This window comes from Phodopus roborovskii, unplaced genomic scaffold (assembly GCF_943737965.1).
Source record: "Phodopus roborovskii unplaced genomic scaffold, PHOROB, whole genome shotgun sequence".
NCBI classification, from domain to species: Eukaryota; Metazoa; Chordata; class Mammalia; order Rodentia; family Cricetidae; genus Phodopus; species Phodopus roborovskii.
Window position 1 is genome coordinate 12,882,139 of NW_026126416.1, and position 20,566 is coordinate 12,902,704.

Genomic DNA, 20,566 nt, shown 5'->3' on the forward strand with positions numbered 1-20,566 from the left:
TGCTTCTGTAAGCTAAGCAACACCCCATGATAATTTGGATCAGCTTGGAGAAAGGGGAATTTACATGTGCATTTATAGACAAGTTTATTTTGTGAACTTAAACTATAACAGTTAAATTATCTAGTTATTCCTGCCTCTTTGTAAAGAGTGTATCCAATGCATGTGCACACAGCATCTTTCCACAACTGAGTATCAAATTCTCCAGTGGCCAATAGCTGACGTTCCACAGAGGTGACATCCCCTTCTACAAAACCAAGTTTAAAACTAGTATCAAATTCTAATTGTTCAGGTTCTTACTTCTCCTCCTCCTTGGTGTCATGACTGTAGACCTCATTTCTACTATTATCTGCTTAGTGACTATGAATGATTGTCTCACAAACAGACTCAAGTGTTTGGTGTGAACTTTGAAGGCATCTGTGAATTGTCTGTAACAACAGGATACGATTGACAGGGAATGTGATACTGAGTGAGCCCTTCTGTCCCTTGGCTCACCATGACATCTGAAAATACTGTACTGTTATAGATCCATACTCCTGTGAAATTTCTTCTAGTATATTGAGCCAAAGAAATGAAGAAGCAATTGTTTTGTGAGACATATTTGAATTTGATAGTCTAGAAAACAGAAATGTCAGCCTTAAAAGAAGTCACTTCTCATGGAACTCTCCTTGCTCTGACCTGAGTGAAGAAAACTGAGACATTTCCAGCTTTGGTTGTAGACTCTTCTGAAGCTAAGTCGTAGATTAGACCCTTGCCAGTAAGAGTGAATCATTTAATTCTACACTGATAAGAATGTTCATTCTTTTTTGTTTCTCTCTGAGATGAACAAGATGACAACAACAGGTGGAAATTTTTTCACTTCAAGACAACAGGAGTCCTGCTCAACTATTATACATGGCAAAGGAAAGAGTTCCTTTTCCTCTCTGTGAAACAGCAGGAAAGGCACATGCTTCCAGCCTTTAGAAAAGGTGTTCAGAGTGTCCTTCACTAGGACCTCCTTGTGTAGTTTTTATCTGTGTCTAATGTAGATCCAACGGCATGCTCAGAGCTTTATTTTCTGTTTATAAAAATATCACATCATTTGGATAATCAGCACATTTAATTTCATGAGGAGATTTAAAAGTTTGCTATTTTCAAACTGCCATGTAATCCAGATCAATTACAGACAATCAACATGGTATTCTCTCCTTCTGCATTAAGTAGGTCAAGGTTGTTGGTGCTCACTTAAAGTCAAATCCATATTTGAGTCAGTGGCCATCTTTAAGACACAGAGCTATGACTGGCAAATGTTGCTTGATGTTTCTTGTCACCAGAGGTTCTTGGAGTATCAGGGAGATAAAAAGATTCATAGGTCAGACTGTGTTACAATGACATAGGCAATAAAGCTATGGCCAGCTCAGTGGGGCTGCTCCAGAAGACATATAGCAATGGAACTAATCCTGAACCAGGAATGGCATGCCCCCCTCCCTTTATTTTAAAGACTATGAAACTAAGTTCAGAAAAATGTAGATAACCTTCTAAAGTTGTTTAAGAGAACAGAAGAATACAATCAGAATCCTCTTTTTAAATTTCCAGTTTATTCTAATTTACACACCTTACTCCTGTTTGAAATATGAATAGCTAGTGGTGGGTATGATTAAATCATAATTATTCTACCTACTCTACCTCAGAGGGCCACAATTTCCATTCCTGGTGTTTGAAATATGAATAGCTTGTGGTGGGTATGATTAAGTCATAATTATTCTACCTACTCTATTTCAGAGGGCCACAATTTCCATTCTTGGTACACAAAAAAGCAATAGTCTCTCCCTCCCATGGTTGACATTCATTGTGGAAGAGCCAAAGGCACTGAGTGGATAACTACAAGGAACATATTTTGTGGACACTGAGGAACAGCTATACATAGTTATTCACAGTAGATATAGAAATATGTACAATTCCAAGCAATATCAAACTCTAGTGTGAAGATGGGAATTGGGTGTGTAATCCATCCCTTAGACAGTTTTCTCTGAGTACAACCTTTGGTACATCCACCATGCTCCAGTGGAAGGCCCACACACATGAGAATGCTTGGACACAATTGGTCTTGATGGATTTTTAAAAAGGAAACAAAGTTTAGTGTGTAGGGAAGATCTGGAAATAATTGAGGGTGAATATGCTCAAAATGCAGCATATGGGACTCTTAAAGAAGAAGGAAAACATCTTTAAAAAGAAAGAGCAGTTGCTTGCCTCTGATCCTCTTTTGTAATCTGCCCCATAATCCTGAAGACTTCTAAGACAAATTTTGCAAAGAGATCCACTCTCTTTCCAACACAGTGGTCCTAGCCCTGGGGAGCATCCTAGCCATGTCATTTAAGCAAACATTCCGCTTTGTTTTTTAAAACATGTACTTGTAAATCTAATTGTAGAAAGTCTCTGTATCACATGTTCCATGTTCCTCCGATGCTTCTACTTAGTCCTGGCTTCCACTAAAACATGTTTCTTATCTTGAGGTTACAGTAACAAAGGAGGAAGGCACAGTCATCAGAAACTAACTGGTATCTTTAGCTTTACCTCCTATAGGAAGATAAGTTATCAAAAGATAGGATTTTTTAAAAAAAACATTATTATTCATTTGTCTAGGACAACAATACTCAATTATTTGTTTTGTCAAATGTAAATGCTCAAAGGAATGATGTAATTTATTCCACCAAAATTAGTGGTTAAGTGAAACTGGAAGAGAGATGGCAGGGTCAGTAAAGGAAATGAGAAGGAAAGCTAGTTGAGAGGGAGAGAAGAGGGAAAAGGAATACAGAAGTGATCAGTGGATTACAATCTAGAATGGCACAATGAATCCCATGAGAATCTCTGATTAATATGTGCCAATAACTATAGAAAATCAATGGTGTTAAATAAACAATTTAAAATATTGCTTTAAAAAAAACCCTCCAAGTGATTTCCATCCTTCTCCAATCAATCTATTTTGAGTTATGTGCCCTAACTTAAGAATTTTATGTAGAGTTGTTAAAACTAAAATGTGGCTGATCATCCAATTTTGCTATAAGATACTTCATTTTGATTTTTTTTTAACACAAGTCAACAGAATGGACTCCGGGATTCTGCCAGCTGTCCAACAATCTGTGATATCCTCAGCAAATGATCTTCCCAAAGCAGGCCACCTGCCAAATGGCAGAGAGCATGGCAGCTGGTACCCCTTGTGCCCACACCTCTATGCTGTTCCCACTATTCTCCTTTCACAGCTCCAAGTGGCAGAGAAATTCCAGTGAGAGATTCTAATTAACCTATTATGAGTTCTATGCCTAAGTCTGGCTGTCTGGGAAACCCTAGAAACCCACCAGCCATGGAAGCAGTTCATATCATGTCATGAAATAGGAATTTCTTTTACTTTGAACACTTGCAAAACTAGTTATGCAAATGGCTTTTCTGAAGAGTCTTTTATAAATATATGATAGTGGATGATTTAGAGTGTAACTGTCCATCATTGAGGGGGGGAAGCTCAAGGCAGGAACCAAAGCAGAAGCAAAAAAAAATGCTGCTCACTGGCTTGCTCCCATGCTTGCTCAGTTTGCTTTCTTTTATAACCCAGGGCAACTTGTCCATGGATAGTCCCATCCACCATGGGCAGAGCCCTTCCATATCACCCATTAGTAAGTAAAGTTTCCATAGACTTGATCACAGGCCAGGCTGATGGAGACATTTTCTCATTTGAGGTTCCTTCATTGTAGATGACTAGAGCTTATGCCAAGTTAATAGAAAAATATAAAAAACCAACCAGCACACTAACACAGGCTATAGGACACACTGGTTTCCCTCCTTTAAAATATCTTTTTATGTACCTATTCTATATCTCCTAGAACTCTTTTTAGAACCCTGTGTATGAATCCCTCTTGCCCATTGAAACATATCTCCACCTTCTGAACACAGTGCTTTACAAGTTTCTCTCTGGAATGGTCTAAATTCCTTGCTTTTGTGATGATATGATGGGCTAATCATTCTGTGTTAGAGAAGGTCAACAAGGGACTATGTATGTACATAATATATAAGGGTAGACATTAATATGGTTCTCTAATATACAAAGGATGATAATGTATTGCATGCATATGATATTGCTGGGTCTTGCCATCTAAATAGTCCCCATTTGAAAGCAGAATATTGGGATTAAAGAAGCTGTTCCTCATATAGTAAGAGAAGTCGGAAAAGACCTTGTAGGCAGCCTTACCTCAATGTCTCAGAGTTTCTGCGTGTAGTCATTAGAGGCATGCTGGCTAACTGGCTCTCTAAATTACATTATCCTATGAAGTATGGCTCTTCCTGAACAGATGACCACTATGGAGCATGACAGCACACTGAAGAGGTTTTAGTTTCTAGCATCAAGGCCTTAAACAGCCAGTTGTAACATGAGGGTAGAATTTCCATGTTTTTGTCCACTTGGTAAGCTCTAGCACAGGTACAGAGTAGGATATGTTAGAACTAAACATTAAAACAGCTGGCCAAGGGATAGAAGATTCCTTGAGGCTTGGCTTTAACTCTAAAAGTGGAATTTAGAATAATAAAACAACAGGACAAAATTTGCCTTTGATAATCAATCTAGGACTTGGCACAAATTTCAACAAAAATATTCTTAGTAGGGAGTTCTGTGTGTATGAGAAAGGAAAGGAGGAAGGGAGAAAGGAAGGAAAGAAGGAGGGAAGGAGGGGAAAGTCTACAACGTATGCAAGTCATCAGACTTATTCTAGAGTTAAAGCAGCATGGCATGTCTCCACGCCTGCAAATCAATTTCTTCAGTTATGTTAAAACCAATGAACATCATGGCTTCCACAAACTGACCCTCTAGCATCCATGGATGTGTGTTTAGAGGAGATTATGAGGTTGCTGGTTCTGATTAGCATAACCACATTACTACCCAGGATATGAAGAATTCAAAGATGGGACATAGTGTTCCACATACACAGATACCAACCTTAGATTCCCTTCAAAACTAAGGCTGACACTGAAACGAAAATGAAGTCATTGCCAGAAGGAATTCTGTGTCATTTGTTCCTTCTAGGCCTTTGTCTATTGGACATTCTCAATGTTTCAGAGCGATGAAGGGAAGCACACTGTGTTCCTTGTATATAATCACCCACAGGAACTAGAGTTTAGTATAAGGGATATAATTTTCCAATTATCAATGTAAGCAACATTTCACATTTCATTTAAACCCCTCTTTTAGGAACCATAATAACCCTATGGCATTTCACGTTAGTTATATAAGGCAGATCCACACTGTTTCTTTTCTCTTTCCCTCCCTCATCTCTCCCTCACTCTTTCTCTTTTTCTTCCTTGCTTCCTTTCTCCTCCTATCTCCAATGCGATTCCAAAACAAAACTGACAATTTTTAACACTGCATATGTTCAAAGACCTCTGCCAAACAGGGGAAAAATAGCCTTGGCAACAGAAGCTGAAGTGTCACAATCCCTTTGTGATCTGTAGTGAGGAAGCCAGTGGCTGTGTCCTCCACCTTGTCAAATTAGCATGAGTACTGCATGTATACTGTTCAGGAGGCCAATGTGTATTTCTTCTGTAGATTCCAAATTCTGTTTCCCAAGGTGGAGGAACCTATTCATCTCCTTAATAAACCCTTGATTGGTGTCTGAATGCTTGGAGGGACAGAGAACTGACAGAGCCAACTACCAGCATATAATTTAAACCGATCATCTTCCTGAGTGTGTCCTTACTATGTAATTATGAGGTCTTAGATTTGGATTCTCAGCAGTCATCTAAAAATCAGGGCTTGGTTGCACGTGCTAGCCATGGGGTGGGGGTGGGGTGAAGGGGAGAGATAAGAAAAAGAGTGGCTGGAGTTTGCTGGCGAGATAGCATACCCAATAAGCTCCAGGCAGAGTAGAGAGTGATTAAGTGATTGAGCAGGACAATTGATGTTCTCCTCCAGCTTCCACATGGCTTTGTATGGAGCATACACATGTATAACATACACATAAACACACACACACACACACACACACACACACCTCAATATTTTTATTTCTAAAGGACATTCACAATATACTCAACCCCAGTTTTGGTCTACAGCTGCCACTGGGAGACCCTGAGGTGTGGGTAACATCAGGTAAGGTCTGAAACCTCAAGTAAATATGAGAACTAAATATATCTCAGGCAGATCCTGCTTCCCCTGCACAGCTTCTCAGCTCATCAAGCCATATCTGTATGTATGCTACTTAAAGGGACAAAATGCTCCATCACAGATGTTACACTTCCCACAGAAGGTACAGCGTAAACAATAGAAATTACATAGAGGTGATACTTAACATTTTCAATAACAATCTGTTTGTGTAAAATACATAGTTGAAATCTATGTTCTGGGAAGAGGCCCCAAAGTGTGTATGTGGTGCAAAGTTACTTCTACTTGCCAACATAGAAATAAAACCAACTTTGGGTTTAAAAAAAGCAAAAGTGGATTGGCTCCTGTGTTACTCATTTTCAACTCTGGCTAGGTACCTATTAAATGAAACAAAGGTTTCCCCAGTGCCTTGCTCAGTCCACAACAGGATCTAGGTTTGCTGGGTAGAAGTACAATTATGATGAAGAGAGTCAGGAAAACTCTGGGAGATAGCTAGTGAAAGACTACATATCCCACAGTCTGCATAGATGAACAAATGGTCAGCCTTGAGTGAAGTAAGCCTCTCAGCTGGGATTGCACACAACCACTGTATTAATAAGAACTTCCTAGAATGCTATGCACTTGCCTTTCTATTGTTATGTAATTGGTAGAGGTTCAGATTCTCTCCACTGAGCAACTGAGATTTGATTATAACTTTAAGATGTCCGTGTATAGATTCCCTGGAAAGCTAGTGGTCTATCTCAGACTACTTTGTTCATGCCTTGTCTCCTAAGAAGACTTTCTTGGAGGTTTAACACATTCATTGCATACTATAGAATGCCTGCTCCCTTGGGGAATTTGAAATATTGAATATGACCCCAATAAATTGGAAATATCTCAGAGTATCGGGCCCTTTGCAGCTTTTAGAGTGAAAGACAACTTGTTCTGGTTTCTGTAGAAAAATTATAACTAGGTACAACTATTGCTCCAGAGACCAATAGCCAAATGCCATATGAGTCTCTAATGTCCAGGCACTGTAAAAACATCTCCTAGGCTAACTTTCAGCTATAAGTGAGAGTGTCTCAGAGCTTTGGAGTGGAGAAATCATGATTTCATATGAAATGATATTTTCAGTTGCATGGAAAATGAAGAATGTGTGAAGTTGTATATGATACCCCAGAGCAGACAACTGGAGTCCCATTCCCACTGCTCATTTCCATAATACCCCTTTTATTTTACTTTCCTATCTCTATAATGAAATAACTCCTTGAGAAAAATGGTGCGCTTACAGAAAGATTAGTATACTACCCACTGTCAATGTTTCTAATTGCCAACCCATGTCCTTTCCTTTCAGTTTTCTGAACTTAGCATTTATTTTAGCTAGAGACCTGAGTGCATAACTTGCATCCCTTCTCCACCTCTGCTGTGACCTCTAGTCTTCTTACTCTGTATGCTAATGGTTCAATAAAGTTTTCTATATCTTTGTATTTCCATTGTGCCCTGCATCATGGGATAATGCATCTGGCCAGTCTTCTCACAGCAGTAACTAAGCTTTTGCAGTAAAACATTCCTTTTGGTTTATTAAGTTTTCTAGTTTTCAGTTCTCTTACTATATACACTTTTGTGTCTGATTTTTCCTCTTGTTTTTGTTTGTTTTATATTTTTTGTGAATGCTGCTTCATCTCACCCAAAAACCATCATTTGTTCAGCCAGACTCCCTTTTCCATGTTCTGTGGCACTTGTAAATCTACCATGAAAGCCATTCCATTATAGTTGGGATGTGGAGAAAACTAAGCTAAAGGGTGGTGGAGTCAGAACTTGGAACAAAGGAATCTGGTTGGAACCCTCTGGGTACAGAAGTGCTGTTCTATGGCAACTGCTAGTGGTTTGTGAAATTACACAGAATACAACTGACTACAGTGTTCAGAAAAGTAAAGCATCCACCCTAAAGGTTCAGAAATAAGAGGGTTAGTAAATGGAAAACTGTGAAAGCTCATCAGTTCTGTGACATTAGTCATTTGTTGTGTGACAGATGAACCTTAAGAGAAGCTGACACTGTATTATATGGTCATCTGGAGAAGTGAAGAGTGGCCTCTGATGGCAGGACCACATCATATTATCTATATATCCCCTTCTAAATAAAATGTCAGGGATTTGCTTCACCAAGAGTCCCAGTGCATGCCTTTCCTACCAAGCTCAAGGCTGGCCTTCTTTCATCCAGAGTTGATCTACCTGCGAGTGGACAGATAGGATCACAACTGGGCCATGTGGCACCTTATGTGAGTGCCAGTAATAATGGTAATGTGATCATGAAGTAAGAGTAACTAGGGAAGTATATGAGTGAGGTGACAAAAAGAGTTGCCATGCTTCTTATTTGTGTGTGTAGTTTCAGAGTCAGGTCATGAACCAAACATGCTCCAGACCTGGTATTAAGTTGCTAAGACTTCTTTTTCATATAGCACAGTTCATTTCTATACCAATTCTCCTCTACCTAAGGTGGTGTGAGTGTTCCTTTCAAGTCATCTCAACTGACACTACACTGCTCTTTCTCCTTATCTCTCTTGGTTTTATGTTGAGCAACAGGCATGAATAAATAGCTTTTACATTGATGAACTGGCTGAATATCTAAAATAAGCTTGTACTTATTTATGTGTAATATTATTCTTATATTCTTTATATTTTCATGTAAGTATGCCTCGTAATATTTTTTCTTCATCTCAGTGACTGTATAAAAAGTTTACTTAGAGCATAGGCCTAATATTTAGTTCTCATTCTTGATTCTTCTGCATTTTTTCAATTCTATATTGGACACCATACTATATTCACTTTTATAATAGACATCATCATTTTTTGCTGGTATTCAGATTTTCCTATTTTTTAAGAGCTTTATTTTCTTATTCTTTGGAATGTAGTTATTAGGTATCTTCCACTGGAAAAAAAATGAGGACATTTAAATGCAGAACTCCTTTGTTTATATATTCCTATGATGGGGTGACATTACTGTCAGCCTGGTTTCCTGATGAATTCAGTGTCCTACGATGACTCAAGACATACAAATAATATGAAAAACAAACAAACTATTCTTGTTTTATAACCCTGATACTTGGAGATGATTTGTAACTGTGAAATAAGCTAGTCAACTCACTAAACAACCTACAAAACATGTACTTTAAAGTGTATCTTAAACCCCATCTTTGCTACATCTGTTTGTACTACCATTACCATCCCCAAATCTTCATGTTTTACCAGGATTTGCTGCAAGAGTCTTGCAGCTGACAACCCCCTCCCCATCCTTCTCTGATATTTCTAAAGGACAGTTTCCAAAAGAACATCATCATCTATTGCTTAAGGGTCTTATAGATCATGTTACTACCTTATTCTAAACTCTTCAGGAACTCTACACTAAACTTAGAGTATGGTTCATAGTCTGTCAGGTAACCACAGTCCCTTCTATTCAAATTTGTGTCTTGGTATTCTCCCATCAACAATCACATTCCCTTTGCAGTGCCTGAGCAGTTCTTGCCTGCTCCACTTTGCTTTTGCCTTCTTGTTCCCTCAGCTCTGTGTAGCTTAGCGTATGCACTCTCATTATAAAAATCTTCCTGCCAAAAAACGGTCTCAGTGGCTTCTAAAAACCACATCTCCTCATAGTCTATTATGTAGTTATGATGCTTGGTTTTGTAAAGAATTCTTTGGGCTGCCTTATTTTTTTTTAATGGTTAGGTTACTAGAAGAAAACATAGTTTATGATTTATTATCATAGTCTTGCTATATTTTTTTATTTTACATATTGATCCCAGTTCCCTGTTCCTCCCTCCCTCCCCCTCCCTCCCTCCTTTCCTTCCTCCCTCACTCCCTCTCTCCCATCCTCCCATGGCCCCTGACAACCCTCCTCTCCCATACACCCCCCCCCCCCACTGCACATGTAGGGTGATGCCTTCCACATCTGTCAAGTCATTTGGAGTAGGGACTAGGCCTTCCCTCGTGCCTCTAGGTTAAGGGAGTATCCCTCCATGAGGAATATTGGGGGCTGGAGAGATGGCTCAGTGGTTAAGAGCACTGGCTGCTCTTCCAGAGTTCCTGAGTTCAATTCTCAGCAACCACATGGGGCTTGGAGCCATCTATAATGTCTTGTTTCTTTCTTTATTTAATCTGTTTCTCTTTGCAGACTCTGAATGACAAAAGTTATGGATAATTTGTTTATGTTTTAGTGCTTCTTCCCTGGTAGAAATGTTCCCATTGCTTAGAGGATTTCAGTAAATATTTATGGAATGAATGGATTAATGAATAACTGAAACAATCAAGATGTCAAAACGACACTGCAACAAAAAGACAAGTGAATTGGAAGCAATATCTGTTCAGTGATCTTTCACCTAGTTTGTTTGGTTAAGTAGAACAAACCCTACATCAAAATACTATTAAATAATCTGTTTGAATAGCTTTTATCTATCACCACTTACAATTTGTTTTTTAATATTTACTTATTTATTTTACATCCTTACTGCAGTTTTCCCTTCCTCCTCTCCTCCCAGTTCCTTTCCACTACCTTCTCTCTAAGGGCTCACCCCCATCCACTTCTCCTTTCAATTCAGAGAAGGGCAGGACTCCCATGGATATCAACAACACATGGCATACCAAGTTCCATTAAGCACTTCCTCTTGTATTAAGGCTGAGCAAGACAACCCTGTATGAGAAATAGTGTTCCAAAGCCAGCAAAAGAGAACAGAAACAGCCCTTGATGCCACTGTTAGGAGTCCCAAAAGAAGACCAAACTACACAACTGTCACATACATGCAGAGGTCTGCTTATAATTTATTTATTCAGTAAAATGTTATGTATCCAAATTAACTAGCTGACACTCTTTAGTACAAGTTAAAAACAAGGAATTCTTAAAAGGCAATCAGCATAAGATACACCTAATATTGTCATGACTAATGTGTTACCAAATCAAAATGTCCTAAATTTTCTACAATGTATGCAAGGAGATGATTAAAAAAAAAAATCAAAAGGTAGGTTGTGTGGAATAATCTTTTCATATACTGTAGAAATGTGTCCCTGCCAAAGGAGCCTTCTGATTGGTTTAATAGAATGGTGAATGGCCAATAGCAAGGCAGGAGAGACTAGATGGGACTTGGAAAGATGCCAGTGAGACATGAAATAAGTCAGACATACAGAACAGAGGAGAGATAAAAGTCATAGGGCAGAATTAAGTTATAATAACTTATAAGTTATATAACAGGTTAAGTTATAAGAGCTAATTGGGAAAAAAGAGTAAGTTGAGGCCAAGCTTTCATAATTAATAAGTCTCCGTGTCATTATTTGAAGGCTGGCAAGCCACAAAAGTGACCACAGTAGGCTCAAAGACAAAGTAGGCAATATAATTCAATAGCAATATTTTTTTACAGAAATTAAATACTTAAACAGCTTAACGGGGATTAATATGTAACTATAATTTGTCCATGTACATATCAGTTGCATGTTTTACTCTTCATCTACAATTCCTCAGTGGCAGGTATTTATTGACATTTGAATTATGGGTAAAGATGACACAAATGAACTTCTTTAAGTCTGTATATTCTAGACTTATCACTCTAAAGAAAGGAAGGTAATTTACAAGCATATGTCCAGAGTTATCAGTTTTCAATCACAGGGCATGTTATGCTTTTTTTTTCAAAGAAAGAAAAAACATATAGTTCTAAGGAACATTTCTTATGACAAAGACATATGTGGACAATAAGTGCCTTCAAAGGAATTCAACTTCTTTCTTGAGTTTCTGTGACATTAAAGTGAGGAATGGTGTGAGACGAGAGGCCAATCCTGGTATTTTCCATACTCAAGCATCGTATCTAAGTTTGTTGTTAAAACTGGGTGATGGTGGCATTATCTACCCTAAATGCTCTAAAAGACTGGTGCAGAGGTAAGTGATTAGAAGTTGGATATTTTAGTCTCTTGTTTTCTTTTCCTTTTTGAGGCAAGTATCATCTAAACTGACATCATAGTATACACGTGTTTCAAATTTATGAGGGAGAGAAGAATAGACAATAAAATGTACATATTTGGCCATATAATTTCTTACTTCTACTAGAGGTTAGGGATATTTATATCTGGTTAAGGAATACTGTAATTGTAGTAATTAGGAAGTAACACTGCTGTTACTTTACATACACAGAAAAACAAAGCTGATTCTCAATAGGAAACTTTCACAGCCCATTTTCCATACTTAGCCAAATATTCTGTCTCCTTCCCAAAGAGAAAGTTAAATTCACAATCATGAATGAAAGCAAAAAATTAATAATTTAATTACTATCTAAAGAGAAAATTCAGAACAACAGAGGAGAGCACACAACGCCTTGCCTAAAGCCTCTTTGATGCTTTGATGAGTGAATGGACAAACCCCTAGAGTTTATAGCTTCCAGTTTTAGCAGCATTGCTGTTTTATTTAAATGAGTAATCTCTTGCTTATCACTCAATATGTCTCAGCATATTTCATAGACTCTTCTAAATGAGTAGAAATGGAGATGAGATTAAAGCATTTCATCTCACTTAAAAAATAAAGAAAAAAAAATCCTAGCTGGAACAGTCTACTTAACAATTATGTAATCCTATTGCAGTCCCATACCTAGAAGTCACATCAGGAAAAGTCCTAGTTATAAATAAAGATGGAGCCTATTAACAAACATTGCTTTATACACAGTCCCCTGACAACAAAGACAAAGCAGGTTTTCTAAGGAAAACAGCACAGGAAGAATAAAGAATCATCAGCAAATTCATTCCAAACTCCTGCTCACACACAACCCACACTACCCAAAAAACACAGTAAGGAACAGTGAGTCTGCTCTTCTAGGTCATTTTCCCTACCAAACTGGTCAGCCAAAAGATTACAGGAAATTATTTAATTGTATGCAATCCAAAATGAAGAAAAGTCGCATGGCATTGGCATAAGCACCTGGTCTGGTTGATACTGATGCAGTTTATCTGTTGGTGTTTTAACAGAGGATCAAATCACATTGTCTGGAATGTTCATTATGTCAGTTATCTTACCTCCTGGTGATTCTTGGCCAGCCATTCCTTAATTGTATCTAGGGCAATGACTGCAGCAGGCTCATTCGGAAAACCTAAATGAAGAGCATAAGAAAGTAAATAAATAAAACATTAAAGGGACACAGAAGTCAACCAAGGTTTATGAATGTATTGATCTCATTACATAGTATTCTATTTAACAAGCAAGTAAGATAAATATGGTGGTACTAAACAATGGCATGGTATGAATGCACTAGTTCCAAAAAATGGATTTAATAAAGATATCAAAAGTATTCACATATACTTAATAGTTTAAAATGCACTTTATTCTTCTCAGTAGTATTTAGATCAAGGTTTACTATTTGTCTTAGTTTTTTAATTGAAAATATAGTATATTCTGATTATATTCCCCTAACTTCTCCAAGATCCACCTCATCCACCCAAGTCCACATCCTTTCTTACTCTCTCTTTCATTAGAAAAAAAAAACAGGCATCTAAAAAAATTAATAAAACAATATAAAAACATATATAGGAAAAACAAATGAACATAAAAACAAAGAACCAAAGAAAAAGCACAAGACATACATATAGACACAGAGACACACTTTGGCAAACACAGAAATCCCACAAAAATATAAAACTGGAAACTACAATCTCTAAATGTCAACCTGGTTGTTTGGCCAGTCCTCAGATGAACACCTACACTTGATACTTAGTTGTATTATTTTATTCTTCCATGGCTTCTCCAACCTACCTAATTCCCTGAGCTCAGTGTTTTTCATTTACTATCTTTGGAAACAGTGATGCAGTCTTTGTTGATGCCACATCTCAACAGTATCAGAAGCACCTCTGTCTGCATTACATTTCTAGTAGCCACAGGTGCTCTTTATAGACTTGTCATATTTTTCTCTGCTTATTCTCTTCTCAGGGAATTATTCTCCAACTTCAGTGTATATTTAGTAATTACTCAAAAGAAAAAATTATAGGGGGATGACTATCTAATAAATCACATTCAATTGCAATGGCCATCTGCATTAATGTTTATCTTTAGAAGATATAATTCCCCACAGATGAAATTAGACAAGTTCTTATAGAACCATGGCAACCACAGTAAGTTCTCAATTATCCCTGACCTCTTGGTCACTCTTTCACATACATCAAAGCCTCTGGAATAGAGTTATGGTTTTCATCATGATCTCAGGGGTCTCTGTATCCCTGGCTGATGTCAACACCCAAGACCCACCAAATACCCAGTTGTCATGTACTTAACCTGTTCATCTTCAAAGTCAACATTCTCCATGCCATTCCAAGTGCCTTCTCCTTAGGTCATACATTGGACCTCAATGTAACATTTTCAATCTAAGGTTATGGAGTAAAATGTCCAAAGCCTGTTTTCTATTTAGTTTTCTTGGTTGATTTCTGAGCCTTGACCCTTTACAAGCATTAGATACCTCATCTCTACTCATGCTAGTTCCGATCATTCTGTATCAACACTCCTGGATGCTCTGGCTCCTTTCTGTGTCTTAAGGCTCATCTCTTGCTATGTTGCTCCTTGCTTTTCCCCCGTAACTAGAACCTTTCTAGGTACTTTTTACTGGGTTCCCTTACATGCTCATGTATTTGTATAAAGATAAAAGATAAAAATTATAAACAAAATTCTCATACTTTAACAAATAAGCCTGACAATATGGAGCCCAGACCATGGTCACTAAGGATATATTATGCATTCCTCTACAGCCTGAATTCTAATGAGCTATGGCTTTTGTACAAATGGCCAGACTCAAGCAAAACAAATTGGCCTATAAACTTTACTACTCAAGAAGAAAGTAATATGCCAAACTGTCTATTCAAATACTGACCCTACCAAAATCGCACACAAAATAATAAGTAAGTAACTTCCTATTCAACAACTACAAAAGACTTCTAAGCCCTCTCATGACAGGCCCTTTAGGAACTCGCCTACTGTCTTCTGACAGTGTACTTCAATTATTTCTTACTGTTCACCTCTGCGCCTATGTATCTGTTTCTTTGTCTCTGTCTCTCCATTCATGTGTGAGTATGCATGCATGTCACAGTGCATAGCTGAATGACAAGGGACAATTTGCAGGAGTCACTTTTCTCCACTCTGTGGGTATAGGGGATTGAACTTGAACTATCAGGCTTGGCTTATGTACCTGGAGCCATCACTCCATCTTAATGGCTCAATAACTTTTCTCTATGTCTGTTTTGGTGTATTCTTTTTTAGCTGGTTACACTGCCCTTGGCCTTGGCCTTGCCCTTGCCACTTCACATGACAAGGGGATAGCCTACTTAATGAAGTTTAAGGAGTGTCTCTGGTGGACAAAGGTGATCACAGTCTACAGTGGCTCTCACTTTGTTTGGCTTTTATTTAACTGCTATTCTTGTCTTCTCTTTGTTTCCCTTTTTCCTGAAGTTTTCAACATATAAATGTGAAGCCCTAACCCCAAGTTTGCAAAAGCACTCATTTCCTTAAACTCCAGTTGCTACACTTTGGCTATGATTTCTTTGGGTAAAATGAAGTCTATAAGTTTTCACTTTCTGTCTTCTTCCTTTCGTTCTTGCTCTGTCTCTCCAAGGAAGTAAAAGGTCTATATTATTTCTTCTTTTACATTTCCTCTCAGGCTTCCTCTCTCTAGGGAAAAGGGAAGGATATAGTATGCACGTGTAAACGCTTTCTTTCTAGAGAGTTCTTTTGGTGGTAACATTTCCTCTGCCCTCCACACAACACCTGGGTCCCTGTCATTCTTTCTACACAATTCCCAAGAAAGCCTGAACAAAGTCTGATTTAATTGGAACCCAGGGAAAAAACAAGTACCAAGTTTCTGGAGGTTGTTGGTCCAAGATGGGTGCTCATGGTGGTGGTAATGAAGGTGGGAATAGATTGATACTAGGCCTTCATCACCATCCTGACTACCATAGTGGACTCATGCTGAGGGCCCTGATGAAACAGAGAAGAGTGGCACTGCTTTGGAGGAAAAAAACCTATCCCTTCTATTCTCTGGAATTGTAAAATAGGCTCAGTGGTTCTAGCATGACACTTTCACAATTTAGGTGGAGGTAACACAAAAGAGGGAGCAAAGTATGTATGGATGATTCATCCACAGCTGTTACTTCCCATGTACCTTATTGCGGCAACAGACTACACCTCAACACTGAACTTTCTGATCTCTGGATCTCATTTGCATGTCCACCGCTTGGGGACCACCATTTGGGTTGCTGCCACACTTTCTGAGGTGGGGCACTTAACACCATGGCCCCGCAGAGTGGGAGGGAAGTGTATGTGTCTGGCATTCATGAAGTTAGACTTCTAGATATGAGAAACTTCTAATTGGTCAGGGTTTTGCTCTTATGACAGTAAGTCCTTCCCCCCATGACAGAGGAATGTGTTTGTGGCCAAGTTTCAGCCTGAATCTTCCTAGAGACCAACTTAACTACATACCGGATGTTCTGGATCAGCAATCAAGGTGTCTCTAGAGGGAAAGCAGGTCTCACTTTTATGGGCCAGAACTCGTCTGTTCTTAAGTTTGGCCCATGTAGGCCAAACCTGAGCTCTACCATATTGGGTGGATGACACATCTCTGCAGACCCACGCTGTGTCTGGCACCCTCAATTGCTTCTGGAATGTATTCTTTAGAGTATACATCTAACCCCCCAAAAGAAGTAGGTTCATTTGTTTCTTTATTGTTTTTTGCTTCTTTTATTTTTGTTTTGTTATTTTTTTTTTTCAGCAACTTACCTTTATTCAACTCCCAACTCTTGAAGCAATAACACTAGCTCCTCCATGGTATTCTAAGTCAGGTCTCCATTGTACAGCTTGGCCTGACTTTGGCTTGTGACAATATTTACAAATTTCTGGATCCAGCCTGCCATCAGAAGACCCCCATATTCTATCCCCTCTCATCCTCCCCCTGTCTCTCCTTTTCACTCACTCTTCCTCTCCTCATTTCTCTTCCATTGAACCTCCTGGAAAAAAATGCCCACCAATTCTTCAGAGGAACAGATGCCAACAACCACTGGAGGGTTATTAACAAATACAAATTTGGTTCCTCATATACTTTCTCTCTATTTCTCATACAAAATAACTAAACCCTTTATATTATAGCCATCTCTTGCTAGTATGTAACATTCTGTAATTATCATACTCTGTGACAGAAAAATATATGCAGAAAAGTCTTAAAGCAAAACAAAACAAAACAAAACTTACCATCAATAAAGTCTGACTGAAACCAATAGCAAAACAAATAGCTAATAGCAGCCTTGAACATATATCTTAGTTTGTTACTCTGTGTTAAAATTGGTTAGCAAATTTGTTGGTAATAATATTATGTCTTATGATATCAAAGAAGAAAAAATGAAGTGTTTAAATTTGTTTAAGTTCCTAACATCAAAATTAAGAATACTTATCGAAAATCAGACACAAGTTCTCAGTTTAAAACCAAGGTGCTTTGAAGATTTATTTACAATTTATTTACTTATTTAATTAGTAATTAATTAGTACATATAAATTCAAGTGTGTGTACATGCAGATATGTGTACATATACATGTGAATGTGCACATGTGTGTGTGTAAACGTGTACATGTTATTTCACTGACACAGATGCTCATATGATATATCTTCTCTTACTTATATTTCAAGAACTGGCTTTAAAATGCTGAGTTTATGATTTATCAAAGTAATTATATTTTCTTCTAAGTTTGTCAAGCTTTTAAATACTGAAAGCTGGAATCCCCATAAAGACCTATTTTTAAAAATGCAATTGTTTAATTGAAAAGCATGGGAGGGAGAAAGGGAGGGAAAGAGAGGGAACTGGGATTGAGATGTAAAATAAGAAAAAAAAGTTACACAAAAGTTAAAACTAAAAAAATGATTACTTCCTCTGTCAGACTGCTAAAATTTTCCTGGGTATTTGACAACCAAACATGAGAGGTCCAAATTAATAAAGATAAAATGACTAGAAGGATAGCAAATACTTCGTTAATGGCACTCTGAAGTTCATTGACACCCAGGGCATGATGGGACCATCCTAAAAGGGCCCTGCAGCTCCAGAAATTTGTCTGTCTGTTTTATTGTGGGGATTGTGCTTGAGACAGCAGGGTATGCTATGGGGCGGGGGCTCCAGGAAAAAAATCCCCTGTGGAAGCCATGTGGTCAGCAAGACCCTGAACCATAAAAAAATTTGGAGTACCTGAAAGGGGACAATTAAAGAATTCCAGGAATGCTACTACTAAGTCCATGAGTCCTCTGAACTAAGCAAAAAGAAAAAGAAAAAGGTGAATTTCAGGTCTGTTACAAGGTCCTTAAGGTCAAGCAGAATAGCATAGCCAACATTATAACTATTAGTACTACAACACAAAACTCTATTTATCCCACTACAATTCTGTCTGGACCCGCTTTATCCAGGACACCCAGTCCCCCTAAAGCCTTACAAAGGTGACCAGTTCTAGCAACGTTGCCTGTTCTTGAGTATGCCCCCATCATTTTTAGTTATTTCTTGGGGGAAGCCATCTTAAAGAATTGGTAGAATGTTGAAAACATTAGAGGAGCTTTGTTTCATACATGAGTAAGTGATGATGTTGAAACTTCAGAATTGATAGAAAGGAGTTAAGAATATTGAGATGTTTAGTAAGGTATAATTTGCATATTACATATCACAGCGATGAGGTGATGTGATTATAGCTACCACTCTACGTAAGCAACAGATAGGTAGACTAGAAATTTTTATAGTTGAGTTTAGACTGGACCTTTTTCAACTGCCAATTAGGATGGATGAAATTGAAGAGATGAAAGTTAAAGAACAGTCAGTACATAATGAAATTGGGATAACACAATGACAGATATGAATTTTTGTCCTAATAAAACTAATTATCTTGCCATTAAGGAACTACTTTGAACAGCTGTTGTTATTATTCAGAAGTGGAATGGATAAAGTCCTCCTTTTCATCTGGAGAAATAATGTTAGACTACTAATGAGTTCACAAATTTTATTTTTAAGTATTCATTGTTTGGAATTTAGGAACTAATTATCTTGGCTATTACACAAATATTGATACTGTTGTTTGGTTGCCTCTTCTGTTGACTGTGAGCTAGGTTTATGAGTGAGATTTGGAATGATTCCTAATACACTTGTTTCTAATCTGATTTATGTTGGATGTAAGTGAGAGTTGTATACAGTGGTCAAGGATACTGAATCATTTTTTTTTTAAAGTGGCTATTATGGTAGCATACACCATAGGATTTATTAGTAAACAGTTGATATAAACTGACATTTTCAAGGACGTGAGTCTGTTATCTTTTTGTTGTTTTGGTTTTTATTGAGACAGGATTTCTTTGTAGCTTTGAAGTCTATGCTGGATAGAACTCACTCAGTAGAACAGGCTGGCCTCGAACTCACAGAGATCTGCCTGCCTCGGCCTCCTGAGTGCTGGAATTAAAGGCACGCACCACCACTGCAGGTAGAGTCTGATATCTTAATTAACTGAGCTTATTCTAGGATGTGGTAGGACATAAAGCTTTTAATTTTCAAGTCATGGCTCTGGTCATAGTTTTACAAACAAGGGTGTTCAAACTATAACTATTTATTGTATCAAAATAATTGTATTGTCAGACATGTATCATATATGAGAGAAAATTTGTGATGGATGGAGAGATGAGTCAAATACATAGTTGTATGAATTAATCATATCAAAATAGGAAATGTGATTCTCATATTAGTAAGTATAGCATGGTTAAAGAAAGGACATTTTCACTCCAAGATTTAAGGTGACAATTTCTATGGAGTAGGGGTTGTAAAATATTCTAAGATAATGATTATTATTATGATATTTGTTATAACTGTGTTCTGCTATGAGAAACAAAACCAATGTAAAAAAGAGACTGCAACATATTCAACACTGAATCCCTGAACTCATTCTAATTCTCCTTAAGTCAAAGGTATTCAGGTTTCTACTAATGTGGAAATGAATTCTATTAGGTCTAAGGGTCAGGTGGGTAAAATAGGCCATACATCTTCTTGGGCATTAATTAGTGAGGACAAAGTAGAAAATGTATTATTAGTAGAATAGATAAGAGGATAATGGCTAATGCAACAATATGTGTAGGAGTTTGAACTATGGCCCAATAAGCTCCAATTAATGCATCTTTTGAGTTTGATGCTCTTCCTGATCATAGAAAAGAGTAAACGTAAAGGCACCAAATAGCTAAAATGAATAAAACTCCTAATCTTCTATTAATAAGAGAATATAATACAGGAAGAGGTATTCTTAGGGCATGATATAGAGTAAGAATTAGAGCTGAAGTTACTGATAAGGTTAATGGGCATACAGCTTCTTTAATGAAAAGTTTTACAGTCCCAGGAAGATTTTGAAGGAGACCATGAGGATCTACAGTTTTTGGTCATGTTCATATTCATATATCACCTATTATTTTT

General features: G+C 37.7%; 1 protein-coding gene across 1 annotated transcript in view; it reads right to left on the bottom strand.

Annotated features, from left to right (window-relative positions):
• Positions 1-20,566, bottom strand: part of Macrod2 (mono-ADP ribosylhydrolase 2) — a 1,848,725-nt gene that overhangs the window by 516,421 nt on the left and 1,311,738 nt on the right. The window contains exon 8 of the mRNA XM_051183276.1: positions 13,139-13,212. Within this exon, the coding sequence (XP_051039233.1) occupies positions 13,139-13,212 (74 nt within the window). The remainder of the gene's footprint in view (positions 1-13,138; positions 13,213-20,566) is intronic.